Genomic DNA, 22128 nt, shown 5'->3' on the forward strand with positions numbered 1-22128 from the left:
GAGGGAAGAAGCGCTGGAAGGAAAGTGGTGAGCTCGAACAAAAATCGAAGGTCGCTGGAGGGGTCTCTTCTTGACGACGGCGAATTCGCTCAGGAAAGTGGAAGATTTTCTCAAGATCACAGAAGATTTGAATGATTTCTCCTCTCTTATATCTTTCCAGTGACCCACAGAGATCAGACCTTCTCGGATCTCAAGGTAAGCTTGAAAGAAGGAAGGCAGTCGACTCGCCTTCGAGATCATCTCTCTCTTGTCTCCTTGCCACCGTTCCTTCACCGAAATCGATCGCATTTTTTTGTACTTCATTCTTCTTCAAGCTTCAGAGTCTTCTGAACTGTCTGGCAATTTTTGGTCTCCCTGCGAGATGGTCGGAAACTCGGCTTTCGTCGGATGAAACGGCTCTCTCAACTTTCCAGCTTGCAGCCCTCTCTGCCTGCCCTCCAACCACCTCCTTCTCCTTCCATCATGCTTCGTTCATCTCTCGCTTCGGCTTCCAAGTCTGGTACGTCCTCCATACCTCTCTCGATGACGAGCGCGCTCCCGTTTTCCCCGTCTCTGTAGCTAGGCAGACGGAGAAGCGAGGAGTTCAGCAAAAGAAGGAACGAGAGCTGACTTTCTTACCTTTCTTCTTCGTAGCTCTCCGACGGTCCTTCTCCACTTCCAAGCCTTCTTCTCACTACGATGATACCCTCAAGAACCTTCTCATCAACGCCGATACCAAGGTTCTCATCCAGGGTTTCACTGGAAAGACCGTACGTCCTCCTTCCCTCGTCCTCCCGACATCTCCCATGCCATCCCTTCCTCCTTCTCTCTCCCCTTCCCCTCGTCTTTCCTTGAGCTCACTCGCTCTTGTTTTACTTCCGCCTCCTTCCCTCTGCAGGGTACTTTCCACTCCCAAGGAGCTCTTGACTACGGAACCAAGATGGTTGGAGGTGTCAACCCCAAGAAGGCTGGAACCACCCATCTCGGTCTCCCCGTTTTCGGAACCGTCAAGGACGTGAGTTCAAACCTCTTTCGTTGCGGCCTGGAGATGGTGAAGATGCAGACGAGGTACAGGATGGCCCTATTGGAAGGGAAGGAAGGAGTGAGGTGCCAAAGGAGGACCAGAAGGAGAAGACGGAACTCGGGGAGATCATCCTCGCTCCGGTTTGGTTTCTTTTTCTTCTCGAGTTGGAGACTGAACGGGAGATGCTGGGACAGAACGCGAAAGGGAAGGACTTTGGGATGGGTTGCCGACGCTGGAGAGAAAGCTCTCGTGAAGATGGGAAGGGTGAGGAGCTCAGGTCGAGGCGAAGGAAGGAACGAGCATGATAAGCTGGCTCCTCGTCCCTTTCTTCCTCCCTCTCGTTCCTACCCATCGCTCCAGCTCGAGTCCGAGCTGGGAGACACTCCCTCCAGACCCACCCCATCAATCCTTCCCTCCCACTCTTTGATCCTGCTCAACTCTCCCTTGCCTCCTGCTTCAACTCTTCGAAACTGACCTCTCTCTCCCTCCTTCCCTCCCTCCCTCGTCTCCTTATTTTCTCACCCAACCAGGCCGTCAAGCACGCCCAGCCCGACGCTACCGTCATCTACGTTCCTCCTTCCGGAGCCGCTGATGCTATCCTCGAGGCCATTGAGGCTGAGATCGGACTCATCGTCACCATCACCGAGGGAATCCCCCAGCTCGACGAGATCAAGGTCATGGATGCTTTGAAGAGCCAGAGCAAGTCGAGGATGGTTGGTGAGTGCACCCTATTCCGTTCTTTGATTTCGGCTGGGCAGTGAAAAGGCCGAGAGTCAAGGTGGAAGGGATGAGAGGACGGAAGAGAAAGAGGAACGGACGAACGTGTCGAAGGAGGAAGAAAGGGAATCGAAGGAAGCTGACCTTTTCATCTTCGCTTCTTTATCTAGGACCCAACTGCCCTGGTATCATCGACCCTAGAGGATGCAAGATGGGTATCATGCCCGGACATATCCACATGCCTGGAAAGATCGGTTCGTACTTCAGCTCTCTCGTTTCTCCCTCGCCTCACAGTCCTCGTCGACTCTTCCCTTTTTCTCTCCGAAGCTCACCTCGTGTATCGTCTTTCTGTTGGTCAAATATAGGAATCGTCTCTCGTTCGGGAACCCTCAACTACGAGGCCGTTCACCAGACCACCGGAGTCGGACTCGGACAGTCGCTCGTCATTGGAATCGGAGGAGATCCTTTCCCTGGGTCCGTTCGAGCCTTCCCTTCCCTCTCGCTCTCTTCCTTCCTGTACCAAAGCTGACCTCAACTCTCACATCTCATCTCATCTCATCTCAACCCATTTGTCTCTCTCATCACCCTTTCGCACACCTCTCTCTTTTCAACCCTCCCTCCGACTTCCTTCCTCACAATAGAACCACCCACGTCGACGCCCTTAAAGTCCTGCTGGACGACCCCCGAACCGAGGGTATCGTTATCATCGGAGAGATCGGAGGATCCATGGAGGAGGACGCGGCCGAGTTCCTCGAGATGTTCAACAAGACGAGGAAGGCGCCCAAGCCTGTGGTCGGGTTCATTGCTGGAGTTACCGCTCCCCCTGGAAGGAGGATGGGTCACGCTGGTGAGTTTTGCGAGAGATGTTTTCGGGAGGAGCCGAGCTGGGAGAGAGCTTGAGCGGAAGGTCGGGGAGACTTTGGAAGGGAGACGAGGAGAGGGACGCGTTTGAGCCTAAGCGAAACCCGAACTGACTCGTTGCTTTCTCGTATCCCTTGCGTCTTTCAGGTGCCATCATCTCTGGTGGAAAGGGAGCTGCTATCGACAAGGTCCAGGCTTTGGAGCGAGCTGGTGTTATTGTTGCCAGGTCGCCTGCCCAAATCGGTCCTTTGATGTTGAAGGTTCGTCGTCGTTCACCCTTTCCTCTCGTTTCGAACGATTGAGACTGACTCTCGCCTCGTTCTTTTTGGAAACGTCGTTGGTGTTTTCTAGGCGATGCAGGATGCTGGTTTGGCTTAAAGAGGAGCTGGAGCTGGATCGAGGGAGGGGAAGGACTAAAGGAGACGGAGGAGAGCAGAACAGAGCGATCAAAGATGTAGCTTTTTTCTATCAGTGCTTCGCAACTCTATTATCTAGCCGAGAAAGTGAAAGCAAAGCTCCTCCAAAAAATCCTTCATCTATCGACTATTTTAGAGCCCGAAATGCCTCTGGGCGCGAGCTGAGGTTGATTTTGACCTCAGCTCTTGTCCCCTTCTCCCTTCCTCTCCCAAACGCCCTCCCTCCCAGAAATGACCACACCTCCTTCCACCCCTCTCCGCTCTCGCCATTCCTCCCACAGCACTCACACTCACACTGCCACCCACCCGCTCACGCATCAAACTCCCTCCCGTTCGCCTCAACCTCCTCCTGCTCTTCACCTCTCCGACTCACCTCCTCTCGAACAATCAACGCCAGCCTTCGACGACCGGAACTTTCAGTCTCGCATGAGCTGGAGCCTTTAGCTTTACCGCCTCCGGTACTGGCCTTCCCTTCGTCTCCGCAACAGCTAGGAGGATCGTCTATAGAAGACGAGGACACAAAGGAGAGGGAGGAGGAAGAGCCAGAGGAGGAAGTCGATTTGGGAGGAGTTGGGTTTCGTTTGAGCTCGATGACGCCTACGCGGCAGCAGACGAAGAAGAGGAGTGAAAAAGAGAGGGAGGCGGTCATGATGGGGAAGAAGAAGGAGAAGGAGGAGGAGGTTGAGAGGGAGGGAGTGAGGAGGATGGGAGGGGAGGAGAGAGAAGGTCAGTTCGATTCTTTGGAGTCTCGAGGGCTGAAGGTTGTGGAGAGCTGATTTTTGATCGTGTTGGGTTGGTTCTGTAGGATCCAGTTCCCCGAGTTTCAGGAATCAACAACCTCCTTCGTTCGAGAGGTCCGAGTTTGAGACGGTGCGTTTCGAAGGAAGGAAGAGTCGTGAGCTCGACTGACCCGTTGTTGTTCGAATTCGAACTTGGTTGTTTTGAGAACAGATCGTCCGGAGATTGAAGACTCAGACTCCAGGAGGACTCAAGAGGACTAAGTTCCCTCCTGTGGGGACTATGGGAGAGGAGGAGGATAATGATTGGGTGAGTTTTTGAAGGGCAGAACGAAGGAAGAGGAAGGGAGGGACGAGAGAGCTGACCGAGTTTGTTTTCGTGGTTGTTGTGGGCGAGAGTAGGAGTTCGCTGTGAGTTAGGTCTTAAGTTTAATTTGGAGAGTGCTCGACGAGAGAGTTGAGAGCTGACAAGTCTCTTGATTCGGGCTTTGCTAGGGTTGGGGATCAGTCTGTGAGTCTCGTCGAACGGACGAAAAGAAACGAACGAACTTGAGCTGATCTCTTCGCTTTGGGCCGTTATTCACCAGCCTATGTACCTTTACCGCCACCACCACCATTGGAGGATGAGTCTTTACCTGCTCCTACAGATCCGGAGCTGCTCGGAGTGTTCAGAGCTACGAGCGTCGCTGGGAATGCAGTTCGTTCGCCGCGTCGCTTTTCCCTTTCTCAAGGTAGAGAGTTAAAGGACTGACACTCTTCCACGTCGTTTTTATTCCTCTTCAGGTCTACGGATCAGTCTTCTACTCGTTCGTCGTTCCTTGTTCACCTATCCTTCCTGGAGCTTGACCTTCAAACTGACGCGTTTGCTCCTTCCTGTCTCTCTTTCAGCATGCCCGCCATTTGCTCCGTCAGCTTATCCCTCTCGCCACTCTCGATGTTGGTTGCTTGTTCGATCCTTCTGCTGTGGAGAGGGATTCTGGTGGAGCTCGGAGGCGCGGTGAGGCTGAACGGTGGGAATGTGAGTTTGACGTTTCGTTTTCCAATCCCGTTGAAGAGCTTACTCTGACCTCGAATGATCTCCCCCGCAGTATACCTACCTCCTCAACGTTTCTGGGAAGGCTATGAGTCTGTTGGGAGCGGCTGTGACTCTGCTTGATGTGTGAGTTTGGGTCGGCGCGTCCAACTTTGTTTGCGGCCACTCGAGCTGATCGTCATCTCCCTGTCGTCTTGCTCAGAGTCGCTACCGGAACGGTGTCGGCTGGAACTGCTGCTGCTTATATTTCAGGAGAGGTTACTCTTCCCTTCCAGTCGTACGTTCTCGGGATTATCATCCTTGCAGGTTCGTTTCGTCTCTCGTCCCTCCTTCTCCCCTTCTCTCCTCACGACCTGACTTTCCGCCACTCGCCTTTTCGCAGCCTTCGCCGGACTTCTGCTCGGTGGAGTGAAGGACTCGACTCGTCTCACCCTCTCGATCTGCTTGCTTCACGTTCGTCCGAGTCTTCTCCTTCCTTCGACGCGGGGGGATCGACAACTGACTCTTCTCCGACCTCCTCTCTCTCCTCCCAGCTCGCAACCATGTCCATCCTCATCATCTGCTCTTTCATCGCTTGGGGTAGAAACGGATCAGCCATTCTCGTAGCCAACTGGGCTTCGTCGCTCGCTCAATGGGACGGAGGGAGAGGCGCTCCGAGAGCGGTGTTCAATGGGATATGTGTTGGGTTTTTGGGGGTTACTGGTACGTCTTCTCTTTTTCGAAAATTTACTACGTCTTGGGTCTGACTTTTGGATTTTTTTTTGCCCGATAGGAGTCGAATGCGTCCCTACGTTCGTTTCTTTCTCCCTCCCGTCGTCTCCCTCCTCCTTCCCAACCTGACTCCTTCGAATCCCGTTTCATTCAGCTTCATCCAATCCATCAATCCCCGCGTCTACTCCTCCGTCATCCGCAATCTCCTCTACGGAGCCATCCTCCTCAACGTCCCTCTGCTTCTGCTCTCCTTCGCTCTTCTTCCTTCCTCCCTCATCCTCTCCTCAACCAACATCCTCTCCCTCCTCGCTTCAGCTTGCTTCCCCGCCGGCTCCACGCCCTGGTTAAGGTATCTCGTTGTTGCAGACGCGGCGATCGTGCTTTGTGGGGGAGTGCTTTGCGGTGGAGTGAGTTGTTGTGGGTTGTTGGAAGGGTTGGCGAGGGATGGGGTGCTGCCGAGGAGGATCTTTGGAAAGAGGTGGCAGAGGACGGGTGCGGAGTGGGTCAGTGTGGGTGTGTACTTGGGGCTGTGTGTTTGTGAGTTCAGCGTTCTTTCGAATGAGAAGGAGGTTGAGACGGTCGAGCACGAGCTGACCCGTTTCGATTCTTTTTCGTTCAGTGTTCTACGCCACTGCTGGTTTCTCGCTCACTACGATATCGAACGTCTTCTCGGTCAGCTTCATGTCCGTCATGCTGATGGTGAGTGCTTTTTCTTTTCGTCTCGTCGAAGGAAAGGACCGATCGACTGACGCGTCTCCTTCCGCCTCTCTCCATCAGTTCACCGTCTCCGCCTTCCTCCTGCACTACAACCTCCCCCACCTCCCCATTTTCTCTCCCTTCACCCGAACCTCCCTCCCGATTATCATCACGGCTTTCCTCCTCCTCTCGATCCTCATCGTAGGCAACGTCGTCCTCTCCCCGATCCTCCTCCTCCTCGTCTTCCTCTACCTCACGGCCATCTTCGGAGCCCTCTGGATAGGCCAGCAGTGGAGCAAAGTCATGAGATTTACGATTTGGACGCTCGATCAGATGGACGTGGCGGCGGGGAGGTGGATGGGAGGGCTGCTGCCGAGAGTGATGTTTGGGGGAGGGAGGAGGAGAGGAGCGACGGTGAGGAGTAGGTTGAGAGACTGGATGGTTAGGAACATGAGGAGAGCGAAGAGGGATGCGGTTTGTGCTTGGGTTAAGGACGACGAGGTGAGTGCCATCCCATCTCTTCACCAATTCGTTTTTTCGTTGTTATCGTGCGACCCGTTCGTCTCGAACTCACGCCCGCGTCTCTCTCCCTTTCTTCGTCCTCCCGCTTGCAGATCTCAAGCCTGATCCAAATCGTCCTCTACGTCCTCGCCAACGAACAAACTTCGAGACTCGTGTTGATTCACGCGTACGAGTCCGTCGAAAACATCCCGTCGGAACTGCACGCGAATGCGAAGCTTTTGGATGAGGCGTGAGTTTGAGCTCGTAGCCGTCGATCAGTGTTCTTTCAGTTGTTGACTGATGCCATTTTTATTTTTTTTTGCGGGTGCTTGCAGCTTCCCAGCTCTCACAGTCGACCTCAAGTTCGTTCAGGGGGAGTTCTCGCCGTCGGTTCGTTTTCGTTTCCCTTCCTCCTCCAAGCTCCTCTTTGCCACCATCAAACTCCTTTCCGTCACCCGTCGCATTCCCGTCTCAGATCCACTGATCTTTTTCACATCTTTCTCATTCCCTTCGTCTCAACCCGTCCCTCTCGACCTCGATCAAAACAGATCGTTCAATCCGTCGCCGACCAACTCGAAATTCCTCCGTCCTTCCATCTCATGGGATGCCCGCTCCCTATCCACGGAGAGCTGGGTGGGTTCGGCGGGGTGAGGGTCATGAGGGGTTGATGGATCCCTCTCGCTCGTTCTGTTGGTTCGCTTTTCCCTCGTCTATGCTTCGTTTGCTTTGGGTCTCGTTCACCCCGGTTGTTCTTCGTCTACCTACTTACTTAATCGCTGTTTTGGTGTCGTACTGCGTTGCGCTGTCTAGAAGCGTGTGTATCTTTTGAAACCCGTTTATTTCGTTGGAGGGAAGAGGAGAGAGGACGAGGAGGACCGAGGTCGAGGAAGGAAGAGGGCGAGACGCGTCCAAAGACGGACGAAACGACGAGCTGAGGTTCTTTCCACTCCCTGTCGCCGGAACACTGGACCCAACGCGGACCCGGTCAGCGCTCCAGCAACTATACCTATTGCTGCCCTCAGAACGAACGGACCCAGTGGAAGGATGAGCTCACTGTCGCCCTCCTAAGAAAAAGACGAAGAAAAAAGACGAGCGCTTCTTTTCTTCCACCATCGAAGCAACAAGAACGAAAAGGGCCTCGTCGTCGTTCTTCACCATCTCTCGCATCTCCAACTCTCCTCCAACCCGTCATATCAGCTCATCCCTCCTCCAAACGTCCTCTAGCTCACAAGTCGATTCTCGACAAAGGCGTGCTCCCGCGCCTTCCTGATCTCTCTGCTCGCCCTACCTGTCCCCTTGGTTCTCCAATCTCAATCTGGGATGGCTCGAAGATCTACCTTTCAATGGCGTCAAGCCCTCTCAACGTTGACGAGCGCTCTTTTGAAATGGACGGCTGAAAAAGAGGAAGAGAGGAGGGGAGAGGAGGTTCATCTTCAACGTCGACGACCTTCTCCTCGCTCCCTTCCTTTCCTCCAGCATGTCCGACTTCGATACCAAGACTTCCGAGAAGGGTGAACAGGGTGTGATTCCTATAGTTCAAGTCAATACTCTCGATTCGGATCACAAGAATCAGGGAGGAGCAGCAGTTGAGGAAACCTCGTTCGTCCCGGACGTTTTCGCTTCCGCTTTGGTCCCTTCATCGCTGAACCCTCTTCCTCCACAGACCTCTGGGACAGCAGTTTGGAGCTTTCTCTGTAATTTGTCTCAACCTTTCGATGATGGTTTGTGGTTGTTTATCTACCTCTACACTTGGTCGTTCCGGAGACTGATCGCGTTTCGTCTCGTTACCTTTAGATCGGAACCGGAGTCTTCTCTACGCCCGGAAGCATTCTAGTGAGTTTTTTGTGGACTTTAGATTGGTCGTGATTACTTTTTTGAACCCCTGCTTTCTCTCCCGCAGATCGGAACGGGCTCGGTCGGTCTTTCCCTCGTCTGTCAGACCCTCGAGCTGCTTTTCCTTTCGCGTCGTCTCAGAGCTCATACTTCATGTTCCTTTCTGTACTTCACTAGACTGGGTCATTGGAGCGTTGATCTCATGGGCAGGTCGTAAGTAGCATCCCTTCCTTCGCTCGATTAACCTCTCGACGCGCTTTGCCCGCCTAACCTCTCTTCTTTCTCCTCCTGTCTTCGCAGTTGCCTATTACTTAGAGCTTGGAAGCTACTTCCCCAACCGAGCCGGAGCTGAAGTCGTCTACCTCGAACAAGCCTATAAGAAGCCGCTCTACCTCTTCCCTGCTGCTTTCGCGGCTTCGACGGTCATTCTCTCTTTCTCATCCTCGAACTGCATCGGTGAGCATCCTTCAAACCCTCGTATCAATCTTCCTAGATATCAAACTGACCCTTCATACAATTTTACAGTCATCGCTTCCTACATCTTCAAAGCTTGCGCCCATACTCCGACCGATTGGCAGTCCAAAGGTCTCGCCGTCGCTGCCTACACCGTCGCCTGTCTTCTCATCCTTTTCTCAACGAAGTGGAGCTCGAGGTTGACGAACCTGCTCGCTATCGTCAAGACCGTCTTGCTCGTTCTTGTTTCCATCACCGGCCTCGTTGGTGAGTTCGACTCTCAACGTGATCTCAACCAACCTGGCGTCGTCTCTCAATGATTGCTGACTCGATCAATCTCTCTTTTTCAGTTCTCGGAGGTCACACCAGGGTTCAGAACCCTCACAAAAACTTTGAGAACGCGTTTGCTGGATCTTCGTTCGTCTCACTCGCACTTCAATCGAGTACATACGACGCGCTTCTGACTTGAACCTCTCTGTTGTACGTCTCACAGATCCAACGGGAACGCTCTTTCCACCTCTCTCACTCGGATAATTTTTTCGTATGCCGGATGGAACAACTCCCATTCCCTCATCAACGAGTCAGTCGATCATACCAGCTCAGCTTTCGCGTCTTCTGGTCCCTGACTCGTTCGCGTTTTGCCTTCTTCTTTCAGAGTGCGAGGCGGAACCAAAACGCTCAAGTGGGCCAGTCCTCTTGCTCTTGCTAGTGAGTTCATACATCCTCGTACTGGCATGAACACGTCCTAACGTCTCCTTCTACATCTACGCCAGTCGTCTTCGTGCTCTACTTCTTTGCGAACAGTGAGTCTACTTCGACGCGCCTGGGGAACATCACAGCTGAACTCACGCTTCTCTCTCCCCTTTTACAGTCGCTTACTTTGCGGCAGTTCCCCTCGAGGAGATTAGGAACGGTGGAACTCTCGTTGCTGCTCTGTTCTTCGAAAAAGGTGCGTTCTTGATTCGGACTCAGTCGGGTCTCGTCTCGTCTCTTTGACTTCGAGCTGATCTCCCTCCCTTTCTTCATGATATCAGTCTTTGGAGATGTAGCTGGAAAGACTGTTCTTCCGATCTTTGTCGCCCTTTCTGCATTTGGAAACTTGCTTGCCGTCGCCATCGGTCAGAGTCGGTCAGTCTTCCTCAATTTCGAGTCTTCTTGTCCCTCATTTTCTGACGCTCGTCCTCTCCTTTCACTTACAGAATCATTCGAGAGGTCGCCCGACAAGGTGTTCTTCCTTACGCTGCATTCTGGACTAGGTCAGTGCTTATTCCGTCTCCATTTCGTCTCAGTGAAGTTCATGAAAGCTCGACCCTCATGCTCCGCTCTCCCCTTTCTCCAGTGTTCGACCTTTCAACACCCCTGCTGCTCCTCTGCTCCTTAAATGGGTCCTCACCGTCTTCGTTATCGTCGCCATACCCACTGGCGACGGGTTCGCTTTCATCGGTGAGTCGAGAGAGCAGAAAGCGGAACGAAATCGTCGCCGCAGCTTTCTCTGTTCTTGATTCTTGTTTACCTTCTCTCTCCTCGACAGTCGACCTGCAATCTTACCCCAGTCAAGTATTTGCGTTCCTCAACGTCGTCGGAGTCTGGCTTATCAGAAGGCATCGACTTCAAGCCAACGCTCTCGTTGCCGAAAACGAGTGAGTCGCGTCCTCCTCCGCTCCGTAACTTCGTCTTCAATTTCCTTCACAGACGTACCTAACGCTATTCCTTTGTCCTCCGAACAGGTACCGAGCTTGGAACATTGCTCTCGTCTTCTCACTACTCGTCTCTGCCTTCCTTCTCGTGAGTCCTCCGAGCTGTGAACCGTCGCGTCCGCGCAATCCGACCTGACGAGCTTTCTCTTCCCTCCCTAGATTATGCCATGGGTTCCACCTACGAAGGGAATCTACGGAGGAGATGTCAGCTTGTGATTGTCTGCATCTTCAAAGAGATACAAGAAAGGCGTTCCCTCTCGGGCCTCGGCGGCTGCTCATTCGTTCCGCCTTCCCTCGTTCTCTCCTTGTCCCAGCCTCTACTGCACCTATTGCATCGTCGGACTCGCCATCATCTTCATCTGCTGGGCTTACTGGGCTCTCTGGTTCAAGCTCCTCCCCAAGTGGCAAAAGTTCGTCCTGTGCTCGTCTCTCTTTTTTCATCTCCTTTCCTGCGAACTCGAACTCGAACTAACATTTCTTCCCTCACTTCGTTCAGATTCACCTGGGCTGAACAGATCACTGTCCTCAAGAACGGAGAGCTCTCAAAGTCTTTCATCCGAATCTACGAAGAGCCTTCAGCTTCGTCCCGAATCCAGGAGCGGAAGGCCTCCGACGCGTCCGAGGACTACGACGAAAAGACGAGCTCGGTAGAGGGACGGTCAGTCCCTGAGCACGGAACTATTCCACTTGTAGATCGTACAGTTTGGTAGTAATTGTATCAGACTGCTCTATAGTTCGCGCTCTCGGGGTTTTCGTCTCATTTTCGTTGCTTCTCTAGATTCGTTCGATCTCTTCCTTGTTTTGCCATTTCTCTTCTCTCTCTCGGGTCCCCACGATGCATCATGCCCTCTTTTCCAAAAGCATAGCTGGCTCTTTTCCGAGAGAATGGATGCTCGTTCTTAAGACTCTCTCTCGAGAATCGTCACAAACGGGCAGAGCGAAGGATCATGCCATGGTTCCAATGAGAGATCGATTCCTCTAGAGTTCCGACGAAGAGGTGTGACGGGCCGACAAAGCGCGAGCACAGAGGGTCTAAAAGAGAGACAACAGATATCGAAGATGAGGTCAGGAAAGCGGGAAGTTTGAAACGAGGTTGAAGAAAGAGGATGGGGTTTGAGGACTCACGAATATGCAGTAGAAGATAAGAAGTTGTAGAACAGAAGAATCGAAGCTTCTCAGTGAGGCTATCTTCTGTAGAGGTAATAGGCTAGAGGACCGCGTGTCAGCCTTGTCGACGAAGGGAGGAGAGGAGCGTGAACGAAAAGAACAACGAACGTTTCGACGCGTCGGTGATCAGAGGCGAAGGAAGAAAGAGGTCCACGAACAGCCGATACTGAAGAGGTGAAAGCAAGATGTCAGTAGAGTCCAGAATAGCTGATGGAGGGAAAGGGGATCGAGCTCACATACAAGGCGAATCCTTCACGGTCTCTTCAAGACGACGCGACACCGACTCCTCTTCTCCTCGGTCGCCAGCTTCTCGATCACCTCCTCCACCACAACCTTCCACTCCTCCGACGGCACAATGAACTCCGCTACCATCTCCGGCAGAGCTCGCCAGTGACGTGTCTCGTACAGGAGAGCTCTCGTCGAGTCCTGGACGAAGCCTCGATTGGCCGACCGAGGGATGGCGCTGAAGTCCAGTCTCGTTACGAACTGCTCGAGGTTATCGGGGTTGAAGTTATCTCGCATCGATGAGAGGACTGCTGGGATCTCGGAAGCCGTGTCTTGAAGAACCAGCCTCGTCCTCCTGATGGTGAAGTGAGTTCGACGACGAAGAGGAGGACCCGCCCTCGATTTACTGAGTTCCATGTCGACGAGGGTGAGGAGAGGGTTGAGGACGTCGTGGAACTTGGGGAAGATGAGAAGTTCCGAGCGAGGAGAGGTGAGTCGACGAATGTTCTTGGTGTAGAGAAGGGAGAAGCCCGGGAAGTTGTAGACGCTCCCAGTGTCGAGAGACAGGAAGTCGAGGTCGAGGGATGAGGAGGAAAGGCGAGGGAGAGGTGATGCTCGAATAGAATGAGGAAAGAGCTTGGTGAAAGTTGCTGAGCTTGTGTCCTCTGGGTGGATCCTGACGCGTCTGACTCGATCAAGGCCGATGAAGGGACGAAGGCGAGAGGTGGGGGGGACGAGGGAGGGCTGTTTGAACGAGACGAGACGAACAGAAGGAGAATGTCAGCTCGTCTGAGCCCACCTCGAAGCGTTCGAGATTAAGAGCAGCTGCAATCAAGCGTCGGCTCGAGAACTAAGCACAGAGGGCCGTACGCACAGGCACGAAGAAGGAGTATAGTCGCTTGAGAGATCGGACGTCGACGTCGTGGTAGAGGGAAGGTCCGGCGAATTCAAGCATCCCATACGAAACCAAGCAGAGGTTTCGAAGCGTTTCCTCGTCCGAGTGCTGGCATACGAGGTGGAGGATGTCCCACGGAATGGTACCAAGCAGGGAGGAGGGTTGAAGGTCGATCTAAGGAAGGTAGGAGGGGAGAAGGAGGAAGGCCGAGCTCATCAGCGCTTGTCTTTGGGCTTCATGAACGACTTTGCTCTCTGAGGTGAGAGCAGATAGACAGATAGAAGATAACTCACGGAGGAGATGTCCCTCGTCAGTCTACGCATAGTGGAGGTACAGGTTGTAGCGGGAAGCAGCCCTAGAAGTGGCGGAGGACAGGAGAGGGAGGAGAGATTGAGCGTGAGCTTCGACTTGGAGAGCTCGGTCAAGACGAAAAGATGATACTCACGCAGAATTGGATCCGGAGAAACGAGAGATCGACGATTTCGAAAGTGCGAGAAGAAATATAGAGATGTTGGTGGTCGAAAGTCAACTGGCCGGCGACGAGGCGAATCGTCATGTCTCGTTTCGAGGAGGGAGCTCGCTTCCTCCCTCCCAACCGCATTCCTTCCTCCAGCACACCTCTTTGTAGCATCTATACCCTTCCCGTTCCCAACCTACCCCTTCGAATTCACCCCCCAAGCGAATAAAGGGCCGGTTATGGCTCCCTCTTCAGGCTCAGGGTCGTCCCTCCCAGCTGCTCTCCTGCATGTCTCGTTGGGCTGCACCCTCTTCGCTACCCTCGCTTCGTTCTGGAGTATCTACCTTCATCTCAAAGGATACAGGAGACCAGCTCTGCAGAGACTCGTAGTCCGCATCATGATCATGTAAGTCGGCCATCTCGTTCCTGGGAATCGTCAGAAACGAAGCTGACCTCGCTCCTTCCTCTCCTCGCCTTCAGGATCCCTCTCTACGCCATCTCGAGCTTGGTATCCCTTCATTCGCTCGAAGCGGCTTTCTGGATCGATGCAGTCAGAGATTTGTACGAGGTACGTCTCTCGCTCTTGCTTCAAAGGGATGTAGGAGCTCGAGGGAAGCTGGTCGACGAGGTCGTTGCGGAGTAGAGCGCGATCGAATGGAGCTCGTCTCCATCGAGAACCCTTCTTCAGGGAGCTCTGTAGGGAAGCTGAGAGTTAGCTCACGCTCCCTGAAAGGATCCTCGCTGGCTCAGGTATTCCAGAGACGCGTGGGGAGCTCTTACGAGCTCACCTCGCTTCGCAGGATGCACGGTTCGCAATCTCGACGAGCTTCGACTTGGGTTCTTGATTGTCGAGCTGGCTTCGTCGAATCACTAGACCATTCTGACGTTCTAGGATCCCACGCTGATCTTTTCTTCCATTTCTACAGGCTTTCGTTATCTACACCTTCTTGTGCGTCCCATCTCCCTTTTCTCCTCCCTTCAACCCCTCTTCCTCTCCCCGACTCTCCCTCCTCCCCCTCCCGTCTTTTGCTCTGGCGCGCTTCACATACAAGAGTTGAATACCGTATTGACCTTATTCATGTTCTCGTTTTTCCCAACAGCTCTCTCCTGGTCACCTATCTCGGCGGCGAACGATCTCTCCTCATCCTCCTCCACGGTCGCCCTCCAACCCTCCACCCTTTCCCCGTCTCCATCTTCATCCACGAGATGGATGGTTCTGATCCGTACACCTATCTCGGACTCAAGCGTGGCATTCTTCGTGAGTCTTCGCTCCGGAGGGAAGCTCAGCCCTCCTCTTTCGTCGCGTCGAGCTGAGTTGTCTTTATTTCGTCCTCTTCCCTCTTTCCTCTTCCTCTGCCAGAATACGTCTGGGTCAAACCTATCCTCGCCCTCGTCACCCTGGTACTTAAGCTCACCGACACCTACGCCGACGGGAAGCTCTCCTTCTCCACTCCCTACACCTACGTCTCCATCGTCTACAACATGTCGATCTGTTTGTCGCTTTAGTGAGTCGAAGCTCTTCGTCTTCACTTCTTTCCAGACCTGCTAACTAAACTCTTTCTTCTCGATCTCTCAGCTGCCTCGCAATGTTCTGGGTCGCCATTCTCGAAGAGTGAGCATCGTCTTCCTGTTATCTTCGAGAATGCTGCTGACCCGACTCCTTTCTCACTCTCTCAGCGTCAAACCCTTCCGACCCACACCCAAGTTCCTCTGCGTCAAAGGAATCCTCTTCTTCTCTTTCTGGCAAGGGATTTTTGTTTCCGTCCTCGTCGCCTCAGGTATCATCACCAAGGTTGGAGTCTACAGAGATGCGGAGCACATGAGTCTCGCTTTAGGTACGCGTCTCTCCGCTCGTTTCCCCTCTCGTCTCTCCTTCTTCGTTTCTGACCGTCTTGCTTTCGACTCCAGGCGATCTACTCATCTGCTTCGAGATGCCTCTTTTCGCCATCGCTCACGCGTACGCTTTCTGTCGACTAGACGATTATGGTTCGTTTCTTCGTCCTCCTTCCTCTCCTTCCTTCTCCTTTGTCCAGGCTGCGTCTGATCCTTCTTCCGCTCTCCGCACAGTCGATCCATCCCTTCAATACGTCGCTCGAATGCCCTTCCTTCTCGCGCTCAGGGACGCAGCTGGACTCCTCGACGTCTACTTCGACTTCAAGGCGACCGCTCAAGGGCGAGGGATGAGTTATCGGTCGTTCGAGCCTGCCGAAGGAGCCGTTCACACGCTGGGACTGGCGAGAGAGAGGAGGATTAGAGCTGGGCTGAGGTACGAGGGAGGAGGAAAAGGAAGTGAGTCCTCATTTTCCTTTCAGTCGAGCGCGTCTCCTTCGCTTCGACTCGAACTTATCACGTCCCTTCCTTTTCTCGCAGAGTACTGGCTTCCTGTTCCTCGAGGCGACGGAGGCATTCTCGGAGGCGTCGGAAGAGACTACGGAAGTCTAGGAAACTCGGTCAACCCTCCTCTCCCTCCCACCGTTGGCGTCTACAACAGGAACGGTCATGGACCTCACAGCAAAGGCTACCACTCTCCTCCCCTTCCTTCATCCTCAGCCAACTCTCCTCCCGATCGAATCGAAGACTCAGACGACGACACCGACTCAGTCACCTCCCTCGAGTTCTTCGATCTCCCCAACGACACGACCTCGACGAACGGGGATCGAGAGGAGCTCGAGGTCGAGAAAGACGAGAAGCTTTACGAGCATGCTCGATCGATGCTTCACGGGGATTGGGCGTACCGAGTGGTGGATGTTTCTCGGGAGGAGGCGAGAAGGAAGATGAGGGAGGAGGAGGAGAATGTGCTGCGAGGGTACGGGAGGGATGGGAGAGGGAGGAGGAGGGGAGAGGTTTGGGGACGAGGGTTGCCTGGACGTCGCGGGAGAGGAGAGGTGGATGGGGAAGGGAGCGGGGTTGCTGAGGGGAAGAAGAAGGATACAAGAAAGGTGTACGGAGCTTACGACGACGAGGAGAGGCTGAGTGAGTTTGAGCGCGTTTTCATGAACGACGAGCCCGACGACGCGACTGACCTTCTTCCCGTCTCTCTCATTTCTCGTCCCAGTCGACAGCATCTACCCTTCCATCGGTCGGAAATCGAAGAAGACCGGACCCTCTCCTCCTCCATCACCTCCGAACGAACCCTCGTCCTCAGCTCAAGCCATTTTCGACGGCGAAGAAGAGTCTCCCACTGCCTGGCGACCTCCCATCGAACGCTCCACCTCCTCCAACCACTCCCCTCACTCCCTCGTCTCTCCTCTGCCTGAACCTCGGGACGATCCTATCCGCCTCCTCTGGACCTCCAAAGGAAAGGAAGTCGTCGACCACCTCAAGGAAGCCGCGTCGCGCCTGCCCATCCCTCAAACCTCCCTCCAGTTCTCTCGCCCTTCGTCACCTTCGGAATCTCACCACCATCTCCCTTTCGGTACACGATCGTCTTCACCGGGTCCTGCGCCGGGGGAGGAAGGAGCTGTCCTACCGGACGATGCGGTGGACTTGGTCGTTGAGGATCGGTCGAGTGAGGAGAGGAGGTTGTCGACTGAGGAAAGGGATCGAGGTGGATCGAGTCCTCGGCTGGATGAGGCTCCTTATGCGAAGGCAGACTTTATCGATAGGGAGAGGGAGAGAGGGAAGGTCGTGGAAGAGGAGGAGAAGGACGGGAGTGTGATTGCCAGGTTCGTCGCGTCGTTTACGTTCTCTCTTCTTTGAGCTTTTGAACTCATTTTTCGAGCATCTCCTCGAACCTTTATATCGTACTGACTCCTACGTCCATCTCTCCATCTACACAGAGCCACTGGAAACGTCCCTCTCCTGCACATCTCGCCTCCGGCTCCGCCTCCTCCTCCTCCTCCTCCACCAGCTTCAAGCTCGAGATCCAAACCGACATCGCCCTGGTTCGATAACGCTCATCGGCAGGGATCTGAGGATAGCAACCCTTGGCAGTGAGGGGAGGAGGGGTCGAAGGAGGACGCAGAGAACCGAGTTGGGTTGAATACGCGTCGATGGGCATACTTAGAGCGGGAGGAGGAATCGATGGGTGATCTCGATAGCAGGGTAGTCTTGAAACTTAGGGTGATGATTAATGAACACAAACGAAACGGTCTTAGGTTCGGGTTTTGGGTGGGAGAGGAGGAGAGGGAGTCGACGACGACGAGTTTCTTCGACCTTTGCTCTTTCGAAAAAAGAGCAAAAACTCTCGCACCACTCTTCAGGTCTTTCAGTTCTTTCCTTCTCCCCTTTCAACTGACTCTCTAGGAAAACAACAACAACAACAAGCCGTCGTCAAGAAGAACGGCCGTCGCCTCCACTCGAACCTCCTTCCTCTCGAGCTCTCTCTCCTCCTTCCCACCCAACCTCGACCTTCTCCTTCCTTCTTCCCCTTTCTTCCCCTCCTTTTTCCTCCCCTTTTCTCTCGCTGTGGTCATGCCTCTGGACGCCGCCAGCCAGCAAGTGATCTCTGCTCTTTCTGCTCTCTCCCAAGCTGGAGCAGATCGTCAATCTCAACTTCAAGCCAACGACTGGTTGACTTCTTTTCAGCATTCGGTGAGTTCTACTGTCCTTTCTCTTTTCGGACTGAGAGTATATAGAGAAGACAAGTAACTCTTACCGACTTGTGTTTGTTTTTGGTTGGGTTTGGTATAGAGGGAAGCGTGGCAAACGTGTCATGCTCTGCTGTTCTCGGACGAGGTCGGTTTGGACGTCAAGATGTTCGCTGGCCAGACTTTTAGGGCAAAGGTGAGTTTATCGGCTTCTTCTTTCTTCAGTGAAGCCTCGAATGGATTGTCTTCGTCGGGCTGTAGGAGCTCAGGAGAGGTGTTGGGAAGGGAAGGAGGAAGAAACGTGGCGAAGGGAAGGAGCGAAGGAGAGAGTGCACCACCATCTCCTCGCCTCCTTCGTGCTAAGTTCAGTCGGAAATGAGCCGCATAGGAAGCTTGGGAGCTCAGAAGTGTCCCTACCTATTTTTTGGAGCTCCTAGTTCGTCTCCTCGACCTCCAACGAGCTCTTCACACTCTCTCCTTTTCACCTTCCTCCTCCTCTTCCTCCTTCGACCTCTCCTCCTTCTCCTCCCTCCTTCTATATGTCATCGTGCTGACTCCCATCTGCTACCGTCTCTCTGCTACCAGGTCACCTACGACATCTCGGAACTCGACTCTCCCTCCCTCGTCTCCCTTCGCTCCTCCCTCCTCTCCGGCCTCCGCATCTTCTCCGTCGTCCCTGGAAGTCGCCCGATCCTCGTTCAAGTCTGTCTGGCCATCGCAGACCTGGCAGTTCAGATGATGGAGTGGAACGACGTCGTGCATGGACTGGTGGAGGAGTTTGGGAAGGAGGTAGAGATGGTACCGGCGCTGCTCGAGTTCTTGAGGGTCCTGCCAGAGGAGGTTGCGAATCCCAAGATTACGATTACGGTGAGTTCTTGGGGCTTCGGTTCGTGATGGGGAGTGCGTGGTAGGAGGAGGGGGTTTTGCGGCTATGGGAAAGAAGGGAGGGAGGAAGGCAGGAGGAAGAGGGGAATGAGCTCGAGCTTCAGTCGAAGTTGAGCTCGTCGAAGCTGACCTTTCCTCTCGCTTTCCTTTTTCTTCTGCAGAGTCAAGAGATGAGCGATCGTTGTAGCTATCTCCTTTCGTCGAGTGCTCAGGAGGTTCTTCAGCTGCTAGCTATGTACATCGAGGCACCAGGTTCGTCAACTTCCAGCCTTCCTTCCTTCCTCACCTCACGCTCCTCCCGACCTCCTTCTCACCCACTTCTCTTCTTCTTGACCTTCACAGGAGTCACCACCAAAATCCAAACCGTCACCTTTCAGACCCTTCGGAGCTGGCTCGTCGCAGGAGAGCTCATGTCCAGTCAAATCGCCCAAACCCCGCTCTTCGACTTCTCGTTCCGAGCTCTCGACTCCCCTTCCCTCTTCGACACGGCCGTGGACGTCCTCGTCGACCTCATTCACGAAACCCAGGAGATCGACGACAACCTCGAGGTCATCCAACTCATCCTTCCAAGAGTCGTCGCTCTGGGACTGAAACTGGATCAAGCCGTAGCCGACGACGACCCGGACGCGATGAGAGGACTCTGTCGGATCTTCGTCGAGGCAGGAGAGACGTATCGACCTTTGATCATTCAGCACCCGGAGACGTTCTTCCCTCTCGTTCAAGCCATCGGAAAATGCGCCGCCTACGAGGATCTCGACATCGTGAGGATCACCTTCAACTTCTGGTATCGACTCTCGCACTCCCTCGGAAAACGACCCGTCGATTCCTTCACCCAGTCGTTCAAGGACGTCTACTCCTCCCTCGTCGAGATCATCATCGGTCACCTTCAGTTCCCAGCCAACCCGGAGGAGATGAACGCCGAGGAACGGGACGAGTTCAGGACGTTCAGGCACACGATGGGAGACACGTTGAAGGATTGCTGCTACGTCCTCGGATCGAACGTCTGTCTGAAACGGAGCTACGACCTCATCAAAGCTGCCGTGGACGCTCTCGCAGCGGATCCTTCGTCGTCGTTACCCTGGCAGGCCATCGAAGCTCCGCTCTTTTCGATGAGGTCGATGGGAGCGGAGGTGAATCCGTCGGACAACGAGGTCGTCCCTCTCATCATGAGTCTCCTTCCTTCCCTCCCCCCCCATCCCAACGTTCGATACGCCGCCATCCTCGTCATCGGAAGGTACTCGGAATGGATCGATCAACACCCGGAACACCTCCCGTTCATGCTCCAGTACGTGAGCTCAGGATTCGAGGATCGAGACGCGGACGTCGCTGCTGCTTCGGCTCAGTCGATGCGATATCTGTGCAAGGATTGCAAGCAGGTGAGTTTCGAGCCTCTTTTCGTATCGTCTTCTTCCCTCCTCTTGAGCTCGAGTCATCGAAGAGAAGCTGAATCTTCGTTGCTCTCCTTTCTCGACGCGTCGAATCTCCCTCAGCACCTCGTTCCCTACCTCCCTCAACTCCACACCTTCCTCACCACCATCGGTCCCTCCCTCGCCCATGACGACGTCATCCAGGTCTCGGAAGCCATCGCCTTCGTCCTCTCGTTCATGCCCGTCGAGGACGCTGCTGCTGGACTTCGGACGTTCGCCATGCCGATGATTCAGAAGGCTCACGAGTTGACTCAGAAGCAGGGAGTCCCTTCGAGAGCTGAGTTCGATGCTGTTGCTCGTGAGTCTTCCCTCTGTCTATTCGTTCTCTTTGATTTGTACTGATCCGTTTCCTTTCCGCGTCTGAAAAACAGTCGCCCTCGAACAACTCGCCACTTTCCTCTCCGTCCTCGGTACCTTCGGATCCGACCTCCCAGCCAGTTGCGCCTCCACCCCCTCCGAAATCTGGGCCGTCATCGACTCCCTCCTCGTCCGCTTCGGTTCCGAATGGATCATCGCAGAGCCCGTGTGCACGCTCCTTCGTCGAGGAATCACCTTCTTCCGAGCCGCCGCCGTCCCCATCGTCCCTAGTCTGCTGGATCGGATGGCAGGGTGCTTCGAGCTCTCGCAGATCTCGGCGTACCTTTGGATCACGGGGAAGGCGGGGAGTGCGTACGCTGGGGACGGGGGGTTGATGGAAGGAGGGAGGGAGGTGATGGCTGCGTTTGTGAGGAGTTGGGAGAGGGAGACGGAGGTGGTGGGGAGGATGCTGGATGAAAGGCAGTCGGCGACGGAGATTCCTGATGGTGAGTTTTTCTCGTCTCTTCTTTCTTTCTCGTGGTCGAACGGATCAAACCTGACGACGCGTCTCTTCTTCCTCCTCTTCCTTTCTTTCTTCGTTCGTTCGACTCGACTGCAGTCCTCGACGACTACGTCCACCTCCTCCTCGAGATGATCTCCTCCGCCCCTCTTCAACTTCTCGCCTCCCCAGCCTTCCCTCGCTCCTTCTCCCTCGCCATTGCAGCCCTCTCCCTCCCAGCCGACAACATAGTTCTCACAACTCTCGACTACCTCACCCTCCTCCTCGATCACCCAGCCATCACCTCCCCATCTTCCAACTCCTCCACCCCCTCCACTCCCATCTCCTCCATCTCCGCGTCCGACCGCTCAGCGATGGCCCAATCCCTTCGCTCGGTCCTCACCAGTCAAGGCTTCACGCTCATCTCCCTCGTCCTGGGAGGTCTCGTTACAGGATACTCGGAAGATGCCATCCCGCTGGTCACGGTCATTGTACGCGTGCTCGCTGGGATGTTCGGACAGGAGATGACGGCTTGGATCCCTCCTGCCGTGGAAGGACTGCCGTCGACGAGTGTGCCGGTGGTGGAGAAGCAGAACTTCTTGGCCAAGATTGGGAGGTGAGCACTCTCCTCATTGTTCTTTCTTTTCGAAAGAGGACGAGTTCGTTCGAACCTGACTCCCTCCTCGTTTTGATTCGCAGCTGCCTCTCCACCTCGAATCCGGACCTCGTCAAACCCGCCGTGCTGGGTCTGTTCCGAGCTTCGAGACGGACGAGGGAACGGCTGAGATCGGGAGCAGCGGCAGGAGGGAGGTTGTCTGTTGGAGGAGGAGGGGAGGGGAGGTGAGGTGAATTCGAACGGAGGGACGTTGTTGTTTTTGGTTTTCGATTCGATTCTCCGAGGTCGAGGCCCAAGGGGCTGAAGCGTTCATCTTAGGTTTATTCTTTTCACCTACATACATACCTATTACTTACAAATCTCTCGCATGCTGCACTTTTACTTTATGGATCAGAGAGGAGGGAGAGGGGGAAAGGACGCGTCGGGGAGAGCAGGAGTTTGTCGGATGGACGGAGGGCTTGTTTTGGTTTTCG

General features: G+C 54.2%; 7 protein-coding genes across 7 annotated transcripts; 5 read left to right on the forward strand and 2 right to left on the reverse strand.

Moving 5' to 3' along the window:
- The first annotated feature begins 438 nt into the window (after positions 1 to 438).
- Positions 439 to 3068, forward strand: LSC1 (succinate--CoA ligase (GDP-forming) subunit alpha). Its single transcript, XM_076640825.1, has 9 exons — positions 439 to 499; positions 634 to 749; positions 878 to 994; positions 1534 to 1720; positions 1891 to 1974; positions 2086 to 2194; positions 2362 to 2567; positions 2729 to 2841; positions 2933 to 3068. Exons 1-9 carry the CDS (start codon positions 463 to 465, stop codon positions 2957 to 2959), a joined length of 996 nt encoding a protein of 331 aa, XP_076496108.1. The 5' UTR covers positions 439 to 462; the 3' UTR covers positions 2960 to 3068.
- Positions 3069 to 3086: 18 nt separating this feature from the next.
- BDY24DRAFT_391683 (uncharacterized protein) lies at positions 3087 to 3867 on the reverse strand. The gene has a single exon (XM_076640826.1). The coding sequence runs from the start codon at positions 3644 to 3646 to the stop codon at positions 3308 to 3310; it is 339 nt and encodes a 112-aa protein (XP_076496109.1). The 5' UTR covers positions 3647 to 3867; the 3' UTR covers positions 3087 to 3307.
- BDY24DRAFT_391686 (APC family permease) lies at positions 3845 to 7573 on the forward strand. The gene is made up of 17 exons (XM_076640827.1): positions 3845 to 4044; positions 4137 to 4145; positions 4230 to 4245; positions 4322 to 4431; positions 4518 to 4540; positions 4623 to 4752; positions 4823 to 4893; positions 4970 to 5073; positions 5150 to 5220; positions 5301 to 5469; positions 5540 to 5558; positions 5633 to 6015; positions 6098 to 6177; positions 6256 to 6675; positions 6789 to 6925; positions 7011 to 7065; positions 7224 to 7573. Exons 1-17 carry the CDS (start codon positions 4018 to 4020, stop codon positions 7341 to 7343), a joined length of 1944 nt encoding a protein of 647 aa, XP_076496110.1. The 5' UTR covers positions 3845 to 4017; the 3' UTR covers positions 7344 to 7573.
- A 579-nt stretch (positions 7574 to 8152) lies between these two features.
- Positions 8153 to 11368, forward strand: BDY24DRAFT_442060 (high affinity methionine permease; the record flags this gene model as incomplete). Its single annotated transcript, XM_076644654.1, has 20 exons — positions 8153 to 8274; positions 8339 to 8396; positions 8470 to 8508; positions 8576 to 8609; positions 8686 to 8721; positions 8809 to 8964; positions 9034 to 9228; positions 9312 to 9378; positions 9455 to 9541; positions 9617 to 9669; positions 9735 to 9764; positions 9833 to 9910; positions 9996 to 10089; positions 10161 to 10217; positions 10301 to 10404; positions 10493 to 10601; positions 10689 to 10746; positions 10818 to 10870; positions 10973 to 11068; positions 11155 to 11368. The coding sequence occupies 20 exons, from the start codon at positions 8153 to 8155 to the stop codon at positions 11366 to 11368; spliced, it is 1740 nt and encodes a 579-aa protein (XP_076496111.1).
- Positions 11369 to 12777: 1409 nt separating this feature from the next.
- On the reverse strand, positions 12778 to 13458 carry BDY24DRAFT_391690 (uncharacterized protein). Its single transcript, XM_076640828.1, has 3 exons — positions 13391 to 13458; positions 13239 to 13300; positions 12778 to 13119 (listed from the first exon to the last, which is right to left on the reverse strand). The coding sequence occupies exons 2-3, from the start codon at positions 13266 to 13268 to the stop codon at positions 12901 to 12903; spliced, it is 249 nt and encodes an 82-aa protein (XP_076496112.1). The 5' UTR covers positions 13269 to 13300; positions 13391 to 13458; the 3' UTR covers positions 12778 to 12900.
- A 60-nt stretch (positions 13459 to 13518) lies between these two features.
- On the forward strand, positions 13519 to 17236 carry BDY24DRAFT_82847 (OSTA/TMEM184 family protein). Its single transcript, XM_076645174.1, has 12 exons — positions 13519 to 13808; positions 13883 to 13970; positions 14329 to 14351; positions 14503 to 14660; positions 14763 to 14907; positions 14979 to 15014; positions 15080 to 15237; positions 15311 to 15388; positions 15470 to 15691; positions 15773 to 16375; positions 16465 to 17067; positions 17182 to 17236. The coding sequence occupies exons 1-11, from the start codon at positions 13642 to 13644 to the stop codon at positions 17058 to 17060; spliced, it is 2274 nt and encodes a 757-aa protein (XP_076496113.1). The 5' UTR covers positions 13519 to 13641; the 3' UTR covers positions 17061 to 17067; positions 17182 to 17236.
- Positions 17237 to 17741: 505 nt separating this feature from the next.
- On the forward strand, positions 17742 to 21713 carry MTR10 (mRNA transport regulator MTR10). The gene is made up of 8 exons (XM_076645175.1): positions 17742 to 17935; positions 18035 to 18127; positions 18517 to 18798; positions 18978 to 19068; positions 19159 to 20192; positions 20307 to 20541; positions 20615 to 21046; positions 21160 to 21713. The coding sequence occupies exons 1-8, from the start codon at positions 17816 to 17818 to the stop codon at positions 21657 to 21659; spliced, it is 2787 nt and encodes a 928-aa protein (XP_076496114.1). The 5' UTR covers positions 17742 to 17815; the 3' UTR covers positions 21660 to 21713.
- Positions 21714 to 22128: the final 415 nt, after the last annotated feature.

The sequence above is a fragment of the Mrakia frigida genome (genome assembly GCF_051309035.1).
Source record: "Mrakia frigida strain ATCC 22029 unplaced genomic scaffold BDY24scaffold_18, whole genome shotgun sequence".
Taxonomy (NCBI): domain Eukaryota; kingdom Fungi; phylum Basidiomycota; class Tremellomycetes; order Cystofilobasidiales; family Mrakiaceae; genus Mrakia; species Mrakia frigida.

Bases quoted from the DNA above. Each gene is read 5' to 3' on its own strand.
- MTR10 (XM_076645175.1), top strand. From the start codon at position 17,816: ATGCCTCTGGACGCCGCCAGCCAGCAAGTGATCTCTGCTCTTTCTGCT. The intron at 19,069-19,158 runs GTTCGTCAACTT...TGACCTTCACAG, and splicing joins TATGTACATCGAGGCACCAG to GAGTCACCACCAAAATCCAA. The intron at 20,193-20,306 runs GTGAGTTTCGAG...AATCTCCCTCAG, and splicing joins TGTGCAAGGATTGCAAGCAG to CACCTCGTTCCCTACCTCCC.
- BDY24DRAFT_391690 (XM_076640828.1), bottom strand. From the start codon at position 13,268: ATGCGTAGACTGACGAGGGACATCTCCTCC. The intron at 13,120-13,238 runs GTGAGTTATCTT...TACCTTCCTTAG, and splicing joins TGACGAGGGACATCTCCTCC to ATCGACCTTCAACCCTCCTC.
- BDY24DRAFT_391683 (XM_076640826.1), bottom strand. From the start codon at position 3,646: ATGACCGCCTCCCTCTCTTTTTCACTCCTCTTCTTCGTCTGCTGCCGC.
- LSC1 (XM_076640825.1), top strand. From the start codon at position 463: ATGCTTCGTTCATCTCTCGCTTCGGCTTCCAAGTCTG. The intron at 1,721-1,890 runs GTGAGTGCACCC...TTCTTTATCTAG, and splicing joins GAGCAAGTCGAGGATGGTTG to GACCCAACTGCCCTGGTATC. The intron at 2,568-2,728 runs GTGAGTTTTGCG...TGCGTCTTTCAG, and splicing joins AAGGAGGATGGGTCACGCTG to GTGCCATCATCTCTGGTGGA.
- BDY24DRAFT_391686 (XM_076640827.1), top strand. From the start codon at position 4,018: ATGGGAGAGGAGGAGGATAATGATTGG. The intron at 4,541-4,622 runs GTTCGTCGTTCC...TCTCTCTTTCAG, and splicing joins TACGGATCAGTCTTCTACTC to CATGCCCGCCATTTGCTCCG. The intron at 5,074-5,149 runs GTTCGTTTCGTC...GCCTTTTCGCAG, and splicing joins CGGGATTATCATCCTTGCAG to CCTTCGCCGGACTTCTGCTC.
- BDY24DRAFT_82847 (XM_076645174.1), top strand. From the start codon at position 13,642: ATGGCTCCCTCTTCAGGCTCAGGGTCGTCCCTCCCAGCTGCTCTCCTG. The intron at 14,908-14,978 runs GTGAGTCGAAGC...TCGATCTCTCAG, and splicing joins TCGATCTGTTTGTCGCTTTA to CTGCCTCGCAATGTTCTGGG. The intron at 15,015-15,079 runs GTGAGCATCGTC...TCACTCTCTCAG, and splicing joins TGGGTCGCCATTCTCGAAGA to CGTCAAACCCTTCCGACCCA.